This window comes from Anolis carolinensis, chromosome 4, assembly GCF_035594765.1.
Source record: "Anolis carolinensis isolate JA03-04 chromosome 4, rAnoCar3.1.pri, whole genome shotgun sequence".
NCBI lineage: Eukaryota > Metazoa > Chordata > Lepidosauria > Squamata > Dactyloidae > Anolis > Anolis carolinensis.
In genome coordinates, this window is record NC_085844.1 from 247,065,175 (window position 1) to 247,090,289 (window position 25,115).

Genomic DNA, 25,115 nt, shown 5'->3' on the forward strand with positions numbered 1-25,115 from the left:
TAGGAATTATGGGCGTTGAAGTCCAAAATACCTGGAGGAGGGCTAAAATTTGCACATGCCTAGTATAGACCCATACAATGCAATTTAACACCTTCAAGTTCACACTAACATTGTTGTTGTTGTTGTTGTTGTTGTTGTTGTTGTTGTTGTGTGCCTTCAAGTCATTTCTGACTTATAGCAAACCTTGGGCAATCATATTATGGGATTGTCTGGGGCGTAGAGTATGTGACTCCCCCAAGATCACGACTGGATTTCCATAGCCAATCAGGGAATCAAATCCTGGTCTCTAGAACCATAATCCAATGCTAAAACCACTGCATCAGACTGACCAGAATTGGACCATGTCCCTGAGAGATCACAGGCCATGTCCCTGCTTGGCCATGGATAACCTTTGGCCAGTCACACTCTCTCAGCTCAAGAGGAAGGCAAAGACAAACTTACTACAAACAACCTCTCTTCCCCATGATAACAGCTTGAAGGCACAAAATGACATCATGACAGTATACCATTTCTAACAGTCTGGCTATATTTGCATTTGACTTTCAAAATGCAGCATAAACCGTACTACTATTACTTCTAGATTAAGGGCAAACTATCTATCTATCTATCTATCTATCTATCTATCTATCTATCTATCTATCTATCTATCTATGCAAGAAATTTCCATTTTATTCCAAAGCAAGGATAGTATATTCATAACACATTATGCCATACTTGATGTTAGCCATGTTTTTTTTTAAATGTCCTACAGAGGTCTAAAGAAATCTGTTGGCTTTCTCCATTATTGGCATGTTTTTTCTCTTCCCCTTTTGTCAATTGCTGTTTCAGTTGAGGAAGCAAGTCATGAACCAACCAAGCTGATACGTAACAACAAGCCATGGTTAAAGCAAAACAGTTTGTTAGCCAAAAATAAAACATGAGTTCTAATTGTTGTTTTGTGACTACCTGACAAGCCATGATAGTAATTGAGATGGAACATTTGTTTTGTGACTGCTTCATAAGCCATGATAGTCACTGAGATGGAACGTAGAAAGTTATAGAGTCAGACAGCTGGTCCATCTAATCTAACATTGGGTATATCTACACTGTAGAAATAACACAGTTTGACATAACTTTAATTGCATTGGCTCAATACTATGGAAACCTGTGGGCTACAATGTGGAGAGACACTAGTATTCTTTGGCAGAGAAAACTCCCACTTATACAATCCAGCCAACACAGCTATCTTTGAATATTTTTCACTGTCAATTATTGTTACTGGAACCACTGTTATTCACAACACATGCTCTTTGAGGATACCACTCCATAGGGTTCTGGGAGTTGTAGTCCAAAAGAAGAGTATCCTATGCTCTGATTCCTGCTGTTAGTGCTTCCACTACTTACTGCATGAATGAGACCAATGAAGGAAAGATATAGACACATATGTATATTTATTTACCTTTCTGATGCCTTGCTATGATGAGGTAGATAATTGAAACCACCAACACTACAAGGAGCAGACAAACCACTGCAACGATGATGAAAACAGTCATGTCACCTGCAAAAAGAGATTGAATTCAGAGTTGGCTTCCTCACTTCCTATCTCAAATGAGGTACTTTAAATGTTTAACACAGAAAAGCCAAACTAATAACAGATTGGATTCTGTTGGTGTTTTACTCATGCACGAAGCCTCTCACAGAAAGTATTGGAGACATCTGTACATCATCTGCATTGAGTTCATGTATGTAGAAATGGAGTCATGTGTGAAGTGCATGTGCATTGTGCATGCAGATGGGTATGTTCACATTGCATGATGTGTGTTGCGCATGCAAATATGGCTGCACACTTAGTTGTGCCACAGTGCAATCCACTAACAAGGCAAACATTGCTGTGCCGCTGCCTAAGTCCATGGGTTAACGCTTCATCTACTTGATGTAGGATCTCAGCCAATATTGCAGAGAGATGAGATGGAACAAGAAGTGACAGAAGATGTAAGCACGGATAAATAATTTTCTAGATGGAGCAATGGCACGGATCAGAGAGGCTGCAGACTCAAGCTTGGTTTAAAGAAGCAAACAACTTCAGAAGGGGGACACAATATTCACAGAGATGGAACAACTTGGATCTCCTGAGACTTAGTGATCTATACCTTGAATGTTGTAACAGAGAATGCCCTACTTCTTGGTTCCACCAACTCTTTAACTGAGAATGGTGGGAAGTCCAAAAGGGCATCTCTGGATAAGTTGGTAGACATGGAGAAGTGGGTTGAGAGAGGAATATACGAAGCTAATATTCCATTTAAACACTTGTCCACTTTCATCAGTATTGTCCGTACTAATGTTCTTCAACTTGGTACCTTCCAGATGTGTTGGAGAAGAACACTTCTCCAAAATTCAGCCTCAAGCACAACTTGGAGGGCACCAGGTTGGGGAAGATTGCTCTACACTTAATGACAGCGATTGTCTCCATGGTTTCAGACCAGATCTTTCCCAAGTTTTCCTTTAGAGAATCTGGGGTATTTTGCATGCAAGCATTTGCTCTACAACTAAGCGATAGCCTTCTCCTTTTAAATCTGATGTTTACATGGTTACATGCAGATACTCTCCAAAACATGGCAGATGTATATCCAATGCAAGATGAAATACAGAACAAACAGCCAATCTGCATGGATACGTCTGCATGGATTCAGCAGAGGGTGGAAATACCAAAGCACCAAATTTTGGTTGTGTCAATCCACACATTCACCTTCAGAGCGATCGGTACTGTCAATTCCTTCAGCATATGACCGGATGATCAACGTTGCTGTTTTGTTAACCAGAGGCTGAGAATTATGTCTGACCAGGCAAGTAAATATAGACAAATTCCTCTCTTCAGTGGCCTTCACCACCAGAGAGCTCTTGAGAGAGGACGTCCCATCCCAATGCTGGACTGGGGGTTCGTCGGTTACTGCTTCACTCTTGTTATTCTCAAGCCAGGCCACGGTGACGTCATTTGGATAAAAATTCTCCACATTGCAGGTGACAGTCACAGTATTGTTCAGGTGGACAGGAGGAGGCGGGTCGATTTCCACCCGGATGTTAGGCGGAACTGTGCAAAGAAAGACAAAGACATTGGTGTCAAAATGTTACAATTCATTTAGGGAAATTTCTTTTGGATTCTGAGCAGGGTTGGACTGGCACTAAATTCTGTCCTGGCTTTGGAGTATACTTGGAAAGAAAAGCTCAGATCTGCTTCCCGCAGTAGCCTATGGTCCTCTGCCAAAATGTCACACAAATGATGCCCTGAACAGATAGCTAATTAGATGATCTTAATGGACATTGAGCAATTGATACACACCACTACTCCCTAGCTAGCATTGTGATGCACAATAGGACCAATGCATAAGGATACTGATGCGCATTGGTAAAGCACACCAGTCCCTTTATGCCTTGGTTCCACTGGTCATCAGTCACTCTCCTGTCTTTGGATATCAGTCACTCTCCCAACTCCATTCCAGTTGACATTGTTGTCATCACCATCACCATCACCACCACCATCACCATCATCATATGACCATGGCCCACTTGACCAGGGCCCACTTTGACCAGGGCCCACTCTCCAACATTAGTACCAAAAGGGTTACAAATCTGATTTTGGTTAACTTTAGATTTGGTTTCATTATTTGGGCTGCTGATTCAGAAAATTGCATTGGATAGACCACATCAGCTCTAGTTTCTGAAACAGAACATGCCATCCAGTACTCACCATCTGCTCGCCCACAGAAAACCATATTTAATAATCTAGACCTGATGTGGTCTATCCAATGCAATGGTCAGCTCTGTGGAATTTCCTTTCTTGTTATTTCATAAAGAGGAAGAAGGTTCACAGACTGGATTTTCGTTCTTGCGGCCGACTGCTGGGCCACAGCCCACAGGTTGAGAACCACTGGCTTAGAGCTATGGGAGATTAGAATTGAAATTCTCTATTCATAATGTTTCAGCTTCAGAGGGAGGTCATGGCAAACCCCATCTGAACAAATCCTGGCAAGAAAGTTCTGTGATAGGTTCATCTCAGGGCCATCATACATCAGAAACTACTTGAGACACAACAGCAACAGCACTGCAGTGAGCACTTCACCAGGGCTATGGTGTCCTTCAACTCTAATGTCAGGATGAGTTTAGCTTCTATTTTAGAACTAGGAAAAGTTCTTCCTGTTAACCTTTGTACAATAGGACAAAATACATTGTGGATTACATTTGGTCTCCAGGATGTTTTCCCAGAATCATGAGCTGGAAGACACCACAAGAATCACCCAGTTCAATCCCACGGTTGCACAGCCTGCCCCTCCATGCAACCTGTATAATTCCACCTCACTTTTTAATGGATATAGTTGTGTTTATTTTAAGATGTTTTAAATAATTGTTGTATTATGTTATTCTGTAATTTGTTTTATGTATTAATTGTACATCAAATTGATTGTTTTAGGGCTTGTCCCCATGTGAGCTGCCCCGAGTCTTTTTGGTGAGATGGAGGCAAGTTATAAGAAATAAATTATTATTATTATTATTATTATTATTATTATTATTATTATTATTATTGTATGACACAACAAACAACAACAACAATAATAATTTATTTCTTATAACCTGTCTCTATTATTATTATTATTATTATTATTATTATTATTATTATTATTATTATTATTATTTGATTATGACACAGCAAACAAGATAGATATGCTGGATTTCATATCACAAAATCACAAGTCGAACACTTTCCAAGTGTCTAGGACTGTGTGATGTATTTTCGGATGATGCGCGCAGATCCCAGCAGGGTGGCCTTTTGCAGTTGGCAGATCGTAATTTTGTCAATGTCTATTGTTTCCAAATGCCGGCTGAGATCTTTTGGCACGGCACCCAGTGTGCCCATCACCTGCACTGGTTTCTGCCAGAGTCTTTGAAGTTCAATTATTATTATTATTATTATTATTATTATTATTATTATTATTATTATTATTATTATTATTATTATCCCCTTCCATGCAGGAGCACAGAATCAAAGCACCTCCGACAAGCTGAATTGCCTGCCAAGCAATGAAAATGTGCTTTTGCAAACTTTATTTTGCCCCCAAATGTCATCTAGGTATTTTCTGGGCTTGGCCCCATGTTGGCTGCCCCGAGTCCCTTCGGGGAGATGGTGGCAGGATACAAAAATAAATTATTATTATTATTATTATTATTATTATTATTATTATTATTATTATTATTATTAGGATGCAATTCTGGCAAATTCTGAGCCATCCCTCAGCCATCCTTTCTTAAGAGGAAATGACAATTAGGACCAAAAAAAAAAAAGACTCTGAGCGGGCCAAGTTGATAGCGATGGATGGGGAAAATATATATTAAAATATTTTGAAAGGTGTAGTAGGGGCAGCACAAACCCAAAGTCTCCTGGGAGTGACAGTGTGGTCCCAGTCCTGCCGTATAGTCACTTTTGATTGTGGAATGAGTACAGAACAAGGCCTACAGCCTAGGCATTGTGTGGCATTGTCACCTGAAGTGCTGAATACAGCATCCAGAATTAGGTAAGAAAAGACACTGCCGGAACAAATCTTGTCCCAGCAGTTCTATTGATTTCTGCTACTGGCATCCTTTTGGAAGTTGTGGGGCGGCACTTGATGTCGCATTGTGGGACAATTGCCAAAAACACATCTTGCCATCTGGAGGTCCTTTCTGACGCTAGAATTTCCTTTCTTGTTATTTCAATCCACAGGCTTGAATCCTACCCTCTGGAGCAACATCAAAGAACAAGCTTTCTCCGTCTTTCAACTGACATTCCTGCAGATATTTCAAGCTGGCTGCCATGTTACCTCTCAATCTTCTCTCCTCCAGACTAATGTGCTCAGTTCTCTCACTCATTCCTCCTAAGGCTTAATTCGTAGATCTCTTACCATCTCTGTCATGTCCGCTCTGGACACAATTTTGCTTGTCAATGTCTCTCTTCAAGGACTTTGCCCAGAAAGAGACTCAAGATTCTGGGCAAAAAGTGACCAAAGCAATTGTACTATCATTGGTGAAGCAGTATTTCAGTTGGCAATCTAATCCCTACAGCTAGAAATAAATACCATTGGGCTGAATGGCGCTTAAGAGGCATAGGATCGATTGCAGTTATGTCTCAGAAACTTAATTCTGAGATTTTATTAGTGGTTTATAGCGATGCAAATTTTCACCATTTTCATTCTCACAGGCAAGAGTGAACTAAAATACATTGTGTTGTCAAAGGCTTACATGGTTGGAATCACTGGGTTGTTGTGAGTTTTCCGGGCTCTATGACCATGTTCCAGAAGCATTCTCTCCTGATGTTTTCCCCACATTTATGGTAGGCATCCTCAGAAATTGTGGAGTCTGTTGAAAACTAGGCAATATATTATATTTATATATCTGTGGACTGTCCATGGAAGGTCCCCCAGGCAGGAAGCAGCCAGGCTTTGAAGCTGCAAGGCCATTAAATGCTAATCAAGGTGGCCAGTTGCAACATTCCCAGTTGCCTCAAACAGACAAGAATTCTTTCTCCCACCCTGGACATTATTCCACAGATATATAAACCCCACTTGCCTAGTTTCCAACAGACCTCACAGCCTCTGAGGATGCCTGCCATAGATGTGGGTGAAACATCAGGAGAGAATGCTTCTGGAACATGGTCATAGAGACTGGAGAACTCACAGCAACCCAGTAACAATACATTGCTTTCTCCTTGTAGTAAGAAAGTTACCAAAAATTGCATAATTTTCTGACTATTTAGAGTTACTTTGAGCAAAAAATGAAAAAATGTTTGCAGAAAAATACATTTTCTGTGCATAAAACATGTTCCGTGCACAATAAAGTTGCTTTCTGCACAGAACATCACATTTTTCTGTACAAAAATATTATTTTCTGTATAGAAAATGCTATTTTGGTACAGGAAACATAACAAACCCTCATGTGTATTTTCATGCAGAACAAATCCTAAACTTTAACATTTTTGCCTATCTAGGGGTTCATCTACAATGTAGAATGAATGCAGATTGACACTACTTTAAGTCCATAGTTCAATGGAAGGTCTTTTGTCTTACCAAACAGCAATTTCCAGGATTCCCTAGTATTGAGCCATGGCAGCTAAAGTCATGCTAAACTGCATTACACTTTAGATCAGGCATGGGCAAACTTGGGCCCTCCGGGTGTTCTGGACTTCAACTCCCACAATTCCTAACAGCCGGTAGGCTGTTAGGAATTGTGGGAGTTGAAGTCCAAAACACCCGGAGGGCCCAAGTTTGCCCATGCCTACTGTAGAGACACTCTTAAATTCAACTCATTAGAGTTTCCCAAAACTTGAGAAAACTGTTCACATATTGTTTTTAACCTTAGTAATTCAATTGGCCTTTGCCTTTGTTCTCCAAAATGAGGTTTGGGTAAAGCAGATTGTTTGCCCCCCTGAATATAAACAACAGGAAAACCATATATTAATCTGTCTTTGACAAGGAATGCAACTTGTGAGCATGGCTATGGGGCCTGTCCTGATTCAACACTGCCTACTGCTTAAGACCATAAGAAATGTCTCATTCGATCAGGTTGCCTCAATCAATTCTATAGTGAGCCAGAGGAAACAACATTTAATGGCTTGCTAGTGGACTTCCCATAGGCAACTGGTTGGTTGCTCTGTGAAGAGAATAAATACTCAACTAGATAGGCTAGATATTCAACTAGATAGGTGGATAGGTGATCCACGCTCCTGTTACATTCCGAATAGACTACTGCAACACACTCTACGTGGGGTTGCCTTTGGAGATTATCACACTCCACTCTTATTGATTGAACTCTGTAATGAGATCCTTAATTCCCTCTTGTAGAGTCTGCTGAATTTTATCTTACAGTTTGTATATTATGTTCAGACTCTAATGTTCTAATGTTTTGACGTTGATGTTTTATGCTGGTTTGTATGTTTATACTACAGTAGAGTCTCACTTATCCAACACTTGCTTATCCAACGTTCTGGATTATCCAATGCATTTTTGTAGTCAATGTTTTCAATACATCGTGATATTTTGGTGCTAAACTCATAAATACAGTAATTACTACGTAGCATTACTGCGTATTGAACTACTTTTTCTGTCAAATTTGTTGTATAACATGATGTTTTGGTGCTTAATTTATAAAATCATAACCTAATTTGATGTTCAATAGGCTTCTCCTTAATATCTCCTTATTATCCAACATATTCGCTTATCCAACGTTCTGCCGGCCCGTTTATGTTGGATGAGACTCTACTGTATTTTACTCGTTTTTCATTGGTTTAATTATGCTGTATTTTATTGTATGTTGAAACTGGGCTTGTCCCCATGTGAGCTGCCCCGAGTCCCCTCTGGGGAGATGGGAACGGGATGTAATAATAAAGTTATTATTATTATTATTATTATTATTATTATTATTATTATTACTATTTGGAGGCTGCAGCTGGTCCAACTGGAACGACATACAGGGAGCACATAACTCCCTTGTTATGCCAGCTCCACTGGTTGCCAGTCTACAACTGAGCACAATTCAAAGTGTTGTATTTAGCCCATAAAGCCCTAAACTGTTCTGGCCCAGTTTACCTGTCTGAACGTATCTCCCCCATGACCCACTTCGGAGATTAAGATCATCTGGGAAGGTCCTGCTCTCGGTCCTGCCTGCTTCGTGACTGGCATGGACGAGAGACAGGACCTTCTCAGTGGTGACCCCTCGGCTGTGGAATTCCCTCCCCAGAAACATTAGATCAGCCCCCTCCCTTCTAGCTTTCAGAAGGAAAGTAAAAACATGGCTCTGGGATCAGGCTTTTGGTGATTAGGTTAGGTAAAGGTTTTCCCCTGACTCTGGGGGTTGGTGCTCATCTCCATTTCTAAGCTGAAGAGCCGGCATTGTCCGTAGACACCTCCAAAGTCAGGTGACCGGCATGACTGCATGGAACGCCATTTGTTGATTAGCACAGTGTAATAATAGACTTGGAATTATGGATAATTGATGATGGAATGGCCTTGGACTATGATTTTCGGATGATGTGATTTTAATATTGAATGTAATGTTTTAACTGTTCAATATGTATTATTTTTAGATTTACTGTATATACTCGAGTATAAGCCTAGTTTTTCAGCCCTCTTTTTAAGACTGAAAAAGCCTCCCTCGGCTTATACTCGGGTGAGGGTCCTGGTTGGCTTATATTTGGGTCAGCTTATACTCGAGAATATATGGTACATTTATTATTTTTCTCTATTATTATTGGTATTATAATATTTATTATTTTTATTTATTATTGTTGCTATTACATTTATTTTACTCTATTTTTATTATTATTAATAATACATTTATTATTTCACTCTGATCTTATTATTATTATTGCATTTATTATTTTACTCTATTATTACAGGTATTATTATTATTATTACATGTATTATTTTACTCTGTTATTATTAAAAGGATACATAAGCACATTTACATTGAAGAAGATGAGAATCATGATTTGATCAGAGTTGGACAGTCTTATCTTAAATTTGAGCTTTATGTAAATATTAAAAAACATTTAACCAACTGATGCAATTAATGTAATTTTATTGGTATTTATTTTTATTTCTGAAATTTCCCACCCTCGGTTTATACTGGAGTCAATGTTTGCCCAGTTTTTTTATGGTAAAATTAGGTGCCTTGGCTTATATTCGGGTCGGCTTATGCTTGAGTATATACGGTAATTGATTTTAAGTCTCTGTTTGTATGTATTTTAAGGCATCTAATGGTTGCCATATCTAAGTCTCCTTGAGTCCCCTTCGGAGTAGAGAAAGGCAGGGTAGAAATAAGGTAAATAAATAAATATATCTAGAGGATTAAAAGTTCAAATGCATCTAGCTGCCATAGGCTCAGGAAATGTTGCAAAGCTCTGACCGTCCAGCCAATGTACACTGTGTTTTCCTTCCAATTGGCTAATGGCAGAATGGAGTGGGCAACCTGGAAATGAGATGTGAGCTCAACCTGGATTGGCAGGCTGCTAGAGCTTTCCAGCATTGCCTGAGTCCATGGCTGCTGAAGGCATTTATGCTGATGTAGGTTTGTTTTTTTAAATAGTGGAATTGTTTAAGTCCAGCAGCAGAATCCCACACATTTTCCCCCCTCCCATCAAATTTCCGATTGTGGCAAGAATGATAATTCCCTGAGAAAAACTCAGTAGAGGCTGGATGCATAACTAGTCTTCTTTCCCTGCTATCCCTCACTCATTATGTAGATGCAAATACAAAGCGGAAAAAAAAAACTATTCTCAAGCATCTTGGATAAATGAGACTCAACCAGTACTACCTACTTTATTTTGTTCTTTTCTTGCACCAAATTAAATGTTTTTTCCCTGCCAGGCATATAGGTGTAAATGTTTCTTTCTGATTTAATGCATGGCTGCATTTTGTTGCTGTTGATTTTTGGCTGCAAGTGAGGAAGTGCCTCTTATTTTAGAAAAGGCAGGAACTTTATTAGATTGGGTCAAACCAGTGGTCCGTTGAGTCTAGAAGGTGGCAACTCTGACTGGCTCTCCAAAGTCTCAAAGTGAGACTATTTTATATATTTACCTGGAGATCTATGGCATTCATTCTATGGTATTCAATCCTGATGATCTATCATCAAACTGTGGATCTCCAACTTCCCATAAGCCTTAGCCAACTTGTTCAATGGTCAGGAATTCTGGAAGTTGGAGAGCCGGAGTTGGCAGGTGCCTGGTCTATCATCTAAATACTAATCAAGACTAATCCCACTTAGCTTTTGAAATTGGATGTGAATGGTGTGTTCAGACTGTTGTGGTGGTGATATTCAGTTTGTACTGAGGTAGAATCCAAAGTCATAGCCATGTTAGCTAGGGATAAAAGGTAAAGATTTCCCCTAACGTTAAGTCCAGTCATGTCTGACTCTGGGGGTTGGTGCTCATCTCCATTTCTAAGCCGAAGAGCTGGCGTTGTCCATAGACACCTCCAAGGTCATGTGGCCATAGGCATGACTGTATGGAGCGCCGTTACCTTTCTGCCGGAGCGGTACCTATTGATCTACTTATATTTGTATGTTTTCAAACTGGTAGGTTGGCAGAAGCTGGAGCTAACAGCGGGTGCTCACTCCGCTCCCAGGATTTGAACCTGTGACCTTTCGGTTTGCAAGGTCAGCAGCTCAGCGCTTTAACACACTTCGCCACCGGGGCGGTATGCAAAGGGATCCTGAAGCAACATAGAGACTAATTGGGAAACAGAAGGAAGCAGGATTTATGTATGAAAGCTTATGCCACTAACTTTGTTCCCTCTCAGCTGCTACAGGATCCCTTTGCATGCTAATTTCTATTGTCTTTGTTATTTTGAAAGATGAACAATAGTCTGGAAAGTAAGCCTTGTGAGGAACAACTTAAGGGGCTTTGTATGTTTAGCAAAGAGCACAAAAAAGTTGAGAGGGAACAGAATGGCCAGCTTTAAATATCTAAATCAGGGGTCCTCAAACCATTAAAGCAGAGAGCCGGTCCGCAATTCTTCAGACTGTTGAGGGGCTGAATTATCATTTGAAAAAAAAATGCAAGAATGTGGAGACAAAAATAAATACCTAAAAAAGAAGATTGGTTAAATGAGGTAATAGAGATTATGAACATGGCTAGGTTGACTTACTGGCTATCCCCAAACCAAGGATTACCAAAAAAAGAAACCAACTGGGAACTAGTCAAAGACTATTTAAAACAGGTAAAATTAGATCTCATCTGCTGAAGTTCATTATTTCCAAGACTAGAAGAGGACGAAGGGGACATAGTATCGTTACAATGGGATACTAACTATGAATGCTTAAGGAATAGCAAGAGCAGGATGGAAGTCTAGAACTTTTAATATTTTTTTCTAATTTTTTCTTTTTTTCTTTTTCTTTTTTCCCCTTTACTCCCCCCTTTTTTACTATTCTCTCTCTCTTTCTCTCTCTCTCTCTCTCTCTCCCATTTTCCCTACTTTTTTATAATAAAAATATTGTTCTCCCACTTTCAATGTATAATAAATTTTTCTTATTTTCTCTTATGGTATATAAATTCCAATAAATACATATTATAAAAAAGAAAAAAATGAACAAATTTCTATGCGCACTGCACATGTCTTATTTGCAGGTCAACCCCCCCCCCCCAACAACAATGAAAGAACAATAAAATATTTAAAAATAAAAACAATTCTAACCAACATAAACCTATCAGGATTTCAGTGGGATGTGTGGGCCTGCTTCTGGCCAATGAGATAGTCAAGTTAATTAAGATTGTTGTTGTTGTGTGCCTTCAAGTCATTTCAGACTCTGGGCAAGCCAAAGTTTAAAACTAAGGGTGGGGGCCAGGTAAATCACCTTGGAGGGCCACATCTGGCCCACGGGTCTTAGTTTGGGGACCCCTGATCAAAATGGATGGCCTGAAGAAAATATTCCACCAAAATATTAGGAAGAAGTATTTTACTATAAGAGGAGACCAGATTGTCTTGTCTTTAAACAGGCTTTAAACAGAGCCTGGATGGACACCTTCTAAGGTTAATGTAATTATGGATTCCTGTATGGCAGAAGTTGGACTTAAAAGTCCCTGTGGCTTTCCAACTCCAAGATTTTCCAATTCTGCATGGACCATGTCCATATCACTTAGGAGTGGAGGCCATTTATAAATGCAAACAACAACAAAGACAGGGTTGTTGTGTGTTTGCTGGGCTGAATGGCCATGTTCCAGAAGTATTCTCTCCTATGAGGTATATCTCACAACCTCTGAGGATGCCTGCCATAGATGTGGGCAAGACGTCAGGAGAAAATACTTCTGGAACATGGCCATACAGCCCAGAAAACACACAACAATCCTGTGATTCCATCCATGAAAGCTTTCGACAACACAAACAACAAAGACACCAAGACCCAAAGAGCTCAACTAAAATGACAACCAGTTCTTTCTCCTTGACATGCAATATGCACCAGCTCTGCCCCTTTTTGCAATTGTTCCCCATCAGGAACCCAGAGCCCTCCCAGTCCCAGTACCTCGGAGGACATTCCCAAGACTAAATCTCTGCTTCAAGGGACTTTTCAAAGTGTTGTGTTCGATCTGGCAGATGAGCTGTGACTTGGCGTCCTCTTTGTTGAGCTGCACCTCCACGGAGCTCCAAACCTCATACGAGATGCTTTCTCCTTCTGGCCGAACGGTGGTCCGCAAGGGGTAGATGGGCCTCGAGTCCTTCAACCAGGTGACTGTAATGTCTCGAGGAGAGAATCGATCGGAGGTACAATTGAAAGTCACAGAGGCCCCTGCCTCCACTCGGCTGAGCGGTGCTTGGATAAGTGGCTGCGAAGGTGTAGCTGCAAGAAGAAGGGAGAGAGAAGGCACACATCAATATAACGTTCCCAACTGGGTTAAGCCTAGAAATCAATCCCACTCCTCCTCTCCCGGAGTCTTTCCCACCATCTCACCAAAGGCTCATGGGTGGCACACTGTTGGCACTGGCACACCAGCTCCAGGGCTTGTGTAGGTCTTCAAGAAGTTGTTGACATTGGCTTCAAGGACTGTGCAGTTTATGGAGTAAGGAGCATTGTCCAAGTACTGGGAACAAGCCCTTGGGTTGCCAATGGAGGACTGAATTCATACTTCTTCATTCACATAGTAAACAGGTGCAAGAAATGTCAAAGAAATACGGCAGTCACTTTTGTCCACATGTTGTTGCCTTAGTGGGAAAAGGTTATGCCAATACGTTGTACGGATAAAGTCTAGAAGTTCCTGGGTCTAAGGCATTCCTGAAGAAGGATTAGGGATTGTATACTGGGGCCGGGCTATGGCGCAGGCTAGTGAGCAGCCTGCTGCAATAAATCACTCTGACCATGAGGTCATGGAGGTCATGAGTTCGAGGCCAGCCCGTGGCGGGGTGAGCACCCATCAATTAAATAAAATAAAATAAAATAGCCCCTGCTTGTTGCTGACCTAGCAACCCGAAAGATAGTTGCATCTATCAAGTAGGAAATAAGGTACCACTTATAAAGTGGGGAGGCAAATTTAACTAATTTACGATGTTGGAATGAGGAAGTGCCGTCACAGTGCTCCCCCCTGTGGCCAGAATCAAACATCTCCCTAGGAGAAGGTTAAATTGCCTCTTCATCTGTCTCTGTCTCGGTTCTATGTGTATATGGGCATTGAATGTTTACCCTATATGTATATAATGTGATCCGCCCTGAGTCCCCTTTGGGGTGAGAAGGGCGGAATATAAATACTGTAAATAAATAAATAAATAAATAAATAAATAAATAAATAAATTCATGTTTCTCAGCCTTGCAGGATTCAAGTTGCAGGTCTTTGGTCTGCAACTTAAGAGTATCAAATACCTCAGTCATGGGACCGATGGCTTTCCAGTAAATTATAGATCTCTTGGCCCATGTCTCTATTGCCACTGCTCAGTTCTTAGGTCACGACAAAAGTTAGATTGTGTTTGTGGGTGTGTTTATGGCAGCTCCACTGTGTATAAGTCCAAGAAATCCTGCATACAGCCAAGCTGGTTCCCATATGAGCTGATTCTCCTTTCTGCAGAGATCTGGATTTCCAGGTATTGTTGGACTGAAGTTCCCAGCTATACAGGAAGGATGGGAGCTGAAGTTCAAAAACATTTGGCGGTCTGCACATGCTTTGCCCCCACTGGACAAGGTAGATCCCACCCTTAATCTCATATTTTCCCCGCAGAGCAGAACTGAGAAAGCAAGGCAGATATTGTGAGAATGATTGGCATCAAGTCTTTAAAAAATTCATAAGGCTACACTATGAACATAAAGTCATTCCAAGCCAGCCTTTGCCCAAACTGGTGCCTTCAGGTCTATTGGGTCCAAATTCCTATCAACCTGGAAAGCACCAAATTGATAGAGGCTGATCTAGGCCATCCTGAATCCACTACTATTTATGACAATGGATCATGGCATAGTCCAGACACGTACAAACATTTCCACATGGATTGTAGGAAATACAAGATCCAGGTTGGAAGTTGTGGAAGAAATTTAGAAGACATTAAGTCTTACATTTTTGAGGTCCATGGCCTGGATCTTATCCAACATAAGGTTATGTGGCTGCATGAACAAAGATATGGTTGCTTGCCACTATGTATGCTGTAATCCCCTTTTAAAAGCAACAGTATCTGCTCATATGTAAACATAACTACTGGAATGCTGTGGATGCCATGTGTAAGTTCTCCTGCAGAAGCATTGCACATTTTGGTCTAACATTCTTCACTTCTGTGTCAGTTCAAAACCAGAGAAGCAGAGCTGTACACATGCAGATCCACATTAATTTAGGCATTTACATGCATATTTGTTGAGTATTTGGCTGAGCATTCAGTGGAATGGCTGCATTCAGTGGAATGAGTGTGTTGGGTGTGCAGTGCTGACATTCAACGCGTGGGGTGTGTAGCACAATGAAAGCGCAACTCCACATATCGAGACTTAATTTATACAACCTCAGTGTAGGATCTTGGCTTGGATGTCAAGCTCAATATACAATCTGGGGAGCCAGCAGGAACTCAATAGGGTCCTGGCCCAAGGCTGTCATTAATCCAAGAGTTCCAAATTACATTCTGGAGAGCCATGAAATCATCAAGTAAATGAACTGATTTCCCTCAGTTTCATTAAGAAGTCAGACCAGGTTTTTTTTTCTTTTTGCAGGAGGGAGTTGGATGATACAGCAGGATCCGAAAGGCAGTTTTATATCAAGAGTAACAGTGAAAGAGCTTCCTGGTGTGAAAAGGGAACTGGGGAGAAGACTTGAAAAGGGAGAAAATGTCAAAGAAAAGGAGAAAAAGAAATCGAAGATGCGTCGCGGAAAGGATGGGAGAGAAACCAAAGTAGAAACCCTGTCTTGTCTGGAAATATAGGTTTAGATCCTACACTCAGATTGTGTCACGTACATCTCTGCATGTCGGGATATTTGAAGAATAATAGTTGTGTGCCCCAAATGGACACCCACCTCTGGTTTTGCACACTCAATGGAGAGAAGGAAGCACACACCATTTAAATAGTGAACTATTGTTTCCCACTCTCTTTTCTTTTTTATATAATTTTTTATTAAAGATTTACTAACATAAATAAAATCGGGTAGGAAGGAATTTGGGAAAGAAGGGGAAGGTTATATATCCTCCTGTACTTTTTTCCATTAAAAATATTAGTCTGTCCATATCCATGATATCCATTATTTTACCTAACAAGTCCTCTTTGGTTGGGACTTCTCCTAATTTCCATAGTTTGGCATAGACCCGTGATGGCCAACCTATGACATGCGTGTCAGCACTGACACGCCTAGCCATTTTTGCTGACAAGCTGCCGCATGCAGATTGATTGGATGACTATGTATTTTGTGGCCAAATTTGGTGTGATTTGGTCCAGTGGTTTTGTTGTTTACTCCATGGGAATTATGCACATTACATTATATATATATATATATATATATATATATATATATATATATATATCTATCTATCTATCTATCTATCTATCTATCTATCTAGCTGTGCCCGGCCACGCGTTGCTATGGCGTTGTCTGGTGGTGTTGGTGAGAAATTGTTGAGGTAGTGGTGGTATTGGATGTCTGTTGTATGGTTGTCTTTATGTTTAGTATGCACATTGAAGTGGATTATATGGCAATGTGGAGTCAAGATAATCCAGTTCAAAGCAGATAAGATTCTAAATGGGTTATATAGCTGTGTGGAAGGGCCTTGAGTCTACACTGCCATATAATCCAGTTAAAATCTGATAATCTGTGGAAGAGACCTAAGTGAGGCCTAATTGTGCCTGTCCCCTGGGCTGAGGAGGTTGCTAGGAGACCAAGTGGGCGGAGCTTAGCCTTCAAACTGGCAGCAATTGGATAAAAACTATTATTCCTCTCCCTGTAATTAGGACTTTATTTTTCTTTTCTTTTTTGTTGTATCAACCTAGAGCCGTGAATGATGGGTTGTGTTGTCAAATTTTGAGGTTGGGGGGCTTGTAGTTTTGTTGTTTTGTCCGCTGCCCTGATGCCATCACTCTTTTATATATATAGATATATATATATATTTCTATTATTCTATTATTATTGTAGTATATTATCATATTATTACTATTATATTATTATTATATTAGTTATTATTCATGACTACATTGAAACTAGAATAGAGAGAAATCAGCGTGGAAACTGCAAGAGGTGCCATAGATTGTTGTACATGGAAATAATAGTAGTAAATAGTTTTTGATTTATTAAATATAGTTATATATTACAATTATATATTTTTGTTATTTAAACTATACATATTGCGAAATTATGGGGTTTTTCCCCCCAAAGTGACACACCAAGCGCAAAAGGTTGCCCATCATTGGCATAGACCATTCTTCTTCCAGTGGTTAAATAGACAAACAAGATGTCTTTATTTATGTCCAGTTTCTCTTCCTCGTCTGTCATACTCAATAGAAAGTATTCAGGTCTCAGCTGTATTTTAATTTCTAGGATCTCTTGACATATTGCATGAACAATTTTCCAATAGTTAACTGCCTTTTTACACATCCACCACATATGGTAGAACATTCCTTCTTGTTCGCCACACTTCCAACATTTGTTTTGTAAATTTTTATACATTGTTCCTAATTTTTATTAGGTACATCATTTTGTACCAATTTTCTCTTAAATCCATTGCATATGTATATTTTAATTTTGAATTCCACATGAGTTCCCACTCTTTTAATTTAATTGGTTTCCCTATATTTGTTGCTCATTTTATCATACAATTTTTTACAAGTTTTGTTTCAGTTGATGCTTCCAAAAGTTTGTTATATATTCTTGTTATCGTCTTCTTTTCCATATTCATCACTTTATCCCAAAAGGAGTCTTTGTCATTAAAACCAATCTCTCTTTTCAATGTCTTCTGCAAGTTGTTACAAATCAAAAATACAATTTCCCGATATACAGTAGAGTCTCACTTATCCAACACTCGCTTATTCAACGTTCTGGATTATCCAATGCATTTTTGTAGTCAATGTTTTCAATACATCGTGATATTTTGGTGCTAAATTCGTAAATACAGTAATTACTACATAGCATTACTGCGTATTTAACTACTTTTTCTGTCAAATCTGTTGTATAACATGATGTTTTGGTGCTTAATTTGTAAAATCACAACCTAATTTGATGTGTAATAGGCTTTTCCTTAATCCCTCCTTATTATCCAACATATCCGCTTATCCAACATTCTGCCGGCCTGTTTATGTTGGATAAGTGAGACTCTACTGTATATATTTCACATTCCCAAATCATTTGTGTGCGTATTTTAAAATCACGTTTAAGCTTTGATGAGAATGTTGGGAATTCTTCTTCCTTTTGATTTAGGTATTTTGTGGAGGATGAGCTGAGTAATAAATATAGTAGGATATTGACCTGTTTAAATGTATTTACAGCTTTGTATCGACTTTTTCTTTTTAAAACGCAATTTGAATGTCAGGATTGTGCGCCGCAGACAACTTCCACTTATCAACCCTTCAAACAGAAGAACGAACGCTTGGTAACCATTCCTTTAAAAATGCCCTGCTGCGTGTGAAGTTATGCATTGATTGTGGCGCGCAACCTTTACAGTATCTTGAATGGTTTCATTGAATACATAAGCTAAAATAGTAACACGGCAATTTGAAAGGAAGGCAATGGAAAACTCCCTCTGAATATCCCATGGCTAAGAAATTCTTAGGAAACCTACAGGGCTTGCCATATGTCAATAGGAGACCTGAATGCTCCACATGTCAGCACACAGAAGCACCAGTGGAGAATGCTCATCGATCTCTACTTTCACTTCCACAATCTTTAATTGAAGATGGATCCTGCCCATTGGATAAAAAGGTCAACTGATACATGGATATCTCCATATGGGACTGGACCTTTTCAAATGGGTTGTTTTCTTTTTTTAAAGTGATGTTTTTAAATTATTTTTAGAGTTTGCAGCACTGAGTCTCTTTTAAGACAGAAAAAGTGGAATGTAAATATATAACAACAACAACAACAACAACAACAACAACAACAACAACAACAACAACAACTGTAAAGCTTTAAATTTCTATTGTCAGATCCTGTGCTGGGAGAAAGATAGGAGACAAATTAAGCAACCAAACATACATTTAGGAGACGATCACACTACACATTAAAGAGTTGATGTAACACTTTAAACCCTGTTTCTTCCTCCTGCATAATTCTGGGGTTTGTAGTTTGTAGAGGCCCAGGATCTCTTTGGGTTGAGAATTTTAAAGGCCCCTCCTTAAACTACAAATACCAGGGCTCCACAAGAGGCAGATATAGGATTTAAAGTGGAATACCAGCTCTTTAACAGGCTTGCTGTGAGTTTTTCGGGTTGTATGGCCATGTTCCAGTAGCATTCTCTCCTGACATTTCACCTGCATCTATGGCAGGCATCCTCAGAGGTTTGTTCAGACAGCTGTGGGAATGAGGCAAGTGGGGTTTATATATCTGTGGAGTGTCCAGGGTGGGAGAAATAACTCTTGTGTGTTTGAGGCAAGTACGAATGTTGCAATTAGCCAGAATGTTTGATTAGCATTGAGCAGCCTTACAGCTGCAAAACCTGGCTGTAGCTGCCTTTGTTTGGGAGGTTTTAAGATGGCACTTGATTTATTGTGTGGAGTTCTCCTGTTTCTGACTGGTGTTCTTTATTAAAGAGCCTTCGACAACGCTTTAACAGTGTTGTGCACAGCTTTCCAAACTGTGTATCGCAGTTGTTGTGTATATGTGTATTGCATATACAGTAGAGTCTCACTTATCCAACATTCTGGATTATCCAACGCTTTTTTGTAGTCAATGTTTTCAATATATCATGATAATTTGGTGCTAAATTTGTAAGTACAGTAATTACTACATAGCATTAATGTGTAATGAACTCTTTTTTCTGTCAAATTTGTTGTATAACATGATGTTTTGGTGCTTGACTTGTAAAATAATGACCTATTTTAATGTTTAATAGGCTTCTCCTTAATCTCTCCTTATTATCCAACATATTCGCTTATCTAACGTTCTGCTGGCCCGTTTGTTGGATAAGTGAGACTCTACTGTACATAATGAGAACATTCTGAGTCTATACTAAATAAGCAATAAATCATATATATTTTAAAATTATATTAATGAAAAGTTTTCATGAGATATACTGTGTCGATACACATTCCGTCATGATTTATATATGTGTCTGTATCTCTTATAAGGGGTTGGTTTAACCTCCGGTTTGCTAATTTATTTGTCGTGTCAGAAGTGGCTTGAAGGTACAGTTATAATGTATTTAGAAACACAAAGTTAAAAACTTGGCATTGTACTAGATGTCCTTTGACCAGTAGCTGGGCACTTGGAGTGTCTCTGGTGTCACGGTGAGAAAATCTTCTATTGTGCATGTGGCAGGGCTCAGAATGCATTGTAGTAAGTGGTCTGTGGTTTGCTCTTCTCCACACTCGCATGTCATGGACTCCACTTTCTAACCCCATTTCTTAAGATTGCCTCTGCATCTCATGGTGCCAGAACGCAGTCTGTTCAGCACCTTCCAAGTCGCCCAGTCTTCTGTGTGCCCAAGGGGGAGTTTCTCATCTAGTTTCAGCACTGCATGAGGTTCCGGGTTTTAGCCTGCCACTTTTGGACTCTCACTTGCTGAGGTGTCCCTCTGTGGGTCGTGGAAAGCTATTTCTTGATTTAAGTTGTTGGCTTGCTGGCCGATATCCGAACAGAGGATGGACCGGAGATGTCACTGCTTTGTTACAGACTGCTACTTCCCACTGGATGTCAGGTGGTGCAATACGAGCTAAATAGTATAATTTCTCCAGTGGTGTAAGGCGTAGACATCCTGTGATAATGCAGCATGTCTCATGAAGAGCCACATCCACTGTTTTAACGTGGTGGGATGTATTCCACAATGGGCATGCATCGTATTCAACAGCAGAGTAGCAAAGCGCAAGGGCACATGTCTTCATTGTATCTGGTTGTGATTCCCAAGATGTGCCAGTCAGCTTTTGTATAACAGTATTTCTAGAAAAACAGGTTTGCTAGTAAAACTGAATTACTGTGTTTGAAAAATGATGCATGTCTTAAAAGTGTGTCACCAACATGAAATGTTTGAAAAAGTCCGATGTACAGTGTTTCCTCACTACTTTGCGGTTCGCTTTTTGCAGATTCGCTGTTTTGCAGTGTAAAGATGTCAGGCGGGGGGAATCCTTTGAAATTCCACCACTGCCACCAATTGTAACAAACTCAGGCAGGGGGAAATCCTTTTGAAATCCCACCGCTGCCACCAATTTGTGGAGATGTGGAGGTGGAGGTTGTTTTTATTAACTAATTATATTATATATATAACTATATCCGCTGCTACCAGTTATTAAAGATGTTTTTATTTAAAAACTGCCACCAAATTATAGAGGTTTTATAATGCTGCCACCAAATTACAAAGGGGATCATCAATTCTTGCCACCACTATAGGAATACGTAGCCACTAGCTACTTAGAGAGGAGACTTTTATTTTTCTTCTTTCTTCTTGTTTATTCTTGATGTGTGTATGTATGACAGAGACTGAGATGTTCGAGAGAACAACAACAAGTTTATTCAGGCACAAGCTTAATGTTTGAGGCACGTTGTTTGAGGCACGTTACTGAACAGTTGCAAAACTATATTGAGGTGTTCCAAACTTTCTAGAAGGTCACTTCTTTCTCCACTGCCTAAACCTGCAGTCACCCTATGAATTACAAACACAGCCTATCTGTTCCTTATCTGGAAACAGACTATCTTAAAATAAGTCACCAAACTTATTTTAAAATTGACTCAAAAATCAAACATTTGAGCCACCCTGATCCCTCAACCAGAATCAGTCTCCCGGTACCTCGTAAGGGCACTGACTCTAAAAACTAACCTTCCCTATGGTTCTCTGACCACAGACTCTGACTGACTGACTCTCCAAATTCTGCTCTCTCTTCAGCTAACCCAGTTGGCTCCGCGCCCTTCTCCATGGCAACCAACTCTGAGTGCTGAGTAACTGAAATATTAACCCTTTTTAAAACACAGTTAAACATGGCTTCTATAACTTAAAAAACCACACTTCATTACATGCAGTTTTTCAATGAACTCTAAAAGAGGATTATAAATCATTAAAAATTACAATTTACAGCCTAAGGAAGGGAGGAAGGAGAAGTCAAAGGGAGAGAAAAGGAGCCCAAGCGGCAACGGGAAGAGAAGGAGGCGATTTATTAACACACGATTGGTTGATAAAGACTTAAAATAGTGTATAACTACCAAAATAATGTGTAAATATTAAAATAAATATAGTGTCCCTACTTCGCGGATTTTCACTTATTGCGGATGGTCCTGGAATGTAACCACCATGATAAGTGAGGGAACACTGTAGTATAATTGATTTGCATTCTGTTGAGAACTTGCATCATAGTAGTCTGATTTAGGATCACGTAGGGCTGAATGGTGCCGTTGTGAAATGTTTGTATTCTTAAAGGAGTGTGGAGATGAAATTACGACACTGGAAGCATTATGGAAGTGTAGCCACTGCAGTGTAGCCATTGCGCAATGGTTTATGATGCACATTTGTTTCTCAATGTGCAATGATACCAATGCACAGCAGCCCCAGTGTGCAGCATATTGAAAAATATTTCCATCATGTGTCATCCCAATCACTAGTTTGGTGGAGGGCTGGCAGAGTTAGTTTTAAGAGGTGCATGGGTAATATAAGTGACATATTAGAAAATTATTATCTTTGCATTTGTATAATCATATGTTGCTGAAAAAATAATCAAAAATATAGATTAAAAAGAAAGTTAAACACTGTAGGTTCTAATGCAGGCATGGGCAAACTTGGACCCTCCATGTGTTCAGCCGCTTAAGCGGCTGAGGGGGAAAAGGAAAGGGCCTGAGGCTGTTAGGAATTGTTGGAAGGAAAAAAAGAATAATAAGAATACGAGGGAGCAGGAGGAAAGAAGACTCAAAAATAATAAGGCAGCTCAAAAAAACAGAGAGCCTGATAACGTATTCGTACAGTGCAGAAGTAAAGCATTAGGCTGGGAGAGAAAAGAAATGCAAAACTGAGCCGTTCCTTCCCACCACGAGCACGCTTGACTTAATTCAGACCTACCATATAAAGCCGTAAAAAAACCCAGAAACCTTTAACATGGTTAAGGGATGACATACGGTTGGTTAATAAGAACGAGAAACCCTGAAATGTCAAAACCAAGCAGTGCCATTTTAATCTATTTCCTCCCCATCCATCAGTGGAGAATTCCTTATATTTTATGCGCCCGGCTTTGAAGCTAACATCCGTGCGGATAATGTTTTGCACTTGGGGCAGGGAAAGAGATTGAAAAAAAGAAATTACATATGTACTTGGAGCGGATGAAGGGACATCTAAGGAGATAGAGGGATGCATTCTGCAGAGGTAGTTCTTTGCTGGGGAGGCTTTGGATATTGCTGGACTTCATTTCCCAGAAACCTTGTCCTCAAACATGTAAATTAGGCCTTCTGGGAGTCATAATCCTTCATCATCTGGCGGGTCCCCTCCCCTATTTGAGAAACCCTATCTAGAGCTGGAAATGTCTGTGACTGGAAAGTAATTTCTAGGATGTTGGAAACAAGTCTACTTTGCAAATTATATATGCACCAGAAATGTAAAGGAGCCCTCTGAGTCCATGTCTTGAGGGAATGGATGAAAAAGGAGAGCTTAGTTGTATGCCGAAGAATATCCTCACTTGGGAAATCTTTCACCTATTGGACTCAAATATTGGCTCATCTAGGTTGCTGTGAGTTTTTCAGGCTGTATGGTCATGTTCCAGTACCATTCTTTCCTGATGTTTCACCTGCACCTGTGGCAAGCATCCTTAGAGGTTTGTTCAGAGGTCTGTTGGAAATGAGTCCAGTGGAGTGTATATACCTGTGGAGTGTCCAGAGTGGGAGAAAGAATCCTTGTCCGTTTGAAACAAGTGTAAATGTTGGAATTGGTAAGCTTGATTAGCATTGAGTAGCCTTGCAGCTTCAAAGTCAATCAGTGTTGTTGCCTGGAGTCATCCTTTGTTTGGAATGTATTAACCGGTACTTGATTGTGTTGTTGAAGCCTTTCATGGCCATAATCACTAGGTTACTGTGAGGTTTCCAGGCTGTATGGCCATGTTCCAGAAGCATTCTCTCCTGACTGTCGCCCACATCTATGGCAGGCATCCTCAGAGGTTGGGAGGTCTGTTGGAAACTAGGCAAGTGGGGTGTATACCTGCGGAAGGTCCAGGATGGGAGAAAGAACTTTTGTCTGCTGGAGACAAGCGTGAATTTTGCAACTGATCATCTTGATTAGCATAGAATAGCCTTGCAGCTTCAAAACCTGGCTGCTTCCTGCTTAGGGGCATCCTTTGTTGGGAGGTGTTAGTCGACCCTGACTGTTTCTTGTCTGGAATTTCCTTGTTTTTTGAGTGTTGTTCTTTATTTACTGTCCTGATTTCAGAGTTTTCTAAATACTGGTAGCCAGATTTTGTTCATTTTCATGGTTTCCTCCTTTCTGTTGAAATTATCTATGTGCTTCATGTGGATTTTGGTGGCTTCTCTGTGTAGTCTGACATGGCGGTTGTGAGAGTGGTCCAGTATTTCTGTGTACTCAAATAATATGCTGTGTCCAAGTTGGTTCCTCAAGTGCTCTGCTATGGCTGACTTCTCTGGTTGGATTAGTCTGCAGTGCCTTTCATGTTCTTTGGGCATTGCTGTGATTGATGGTCCCTATGTAGACTTGTCCACAGCAGCACGGTATACAGTAGACTCCTGCAGTGGTTAGAGAATCCCTCTTGTGGTTGTTGTATGTCTTTCGGGCTGTGTGGCCATGTTCCAGAAGCATTCTCTCCTGACGTTTCGCCCACATCTATGGCAGGCATCCTCAGAGGTGTGAGGTATGGAGAAAACTAAGCAAAGAGGTTAATATATATCTGTGGAAAGTCTAGGGTGAGAGAGGTCAGTGTGAATGTTGTGTAGTTAATCACTTTAATTAGCATTGAAAAGCTTATCTGCTGTCTTCTTCCTGCCTCTGGGGTATCCTTTGTTTAGAGTCGTTAACTGCCCTAGGTTGATTCATGTCTGGAAATCCTCTGTT

At 40.1% G+C, this 25,115-nt stretch overlaps 1 protein-coding gene across 5 annotated transcripts in view; it reads right to left on the reverse strand.

The window, feature by feature from the left end:
* LOC103280468 (tyrosine-protein phosphatase non-receptor type substrate 1) overlaps nt 1-25,115 on the reverse strand; it is a 236,307-nt gene that overhangs the window by 23,986 nt on the left and 187,206 nt on the right. For all 5 annotated transcript variants that reach the window (XM_008119591.3, XM_008119594.3, XM_008119590.3 and 2 more), the window contains exons 4-6: nt 13,018-13,332; nt 2,726-3,067; nt 1,439-1,537 (exon numbers count right to left, since the gene is read on the reverse strand). In XM_008119591.3, the coding sequence (XP_008117798.1) occupies nt 1,439-1,537; nt 2,726-3,067; nt 13,018-13,332 (756 nt within the window). The remainder of the gene's footprint in view (nt 1-1,438; nt 1,538-2,725; nt 3,068-13,017; nt 13,333-25,115) is intronic.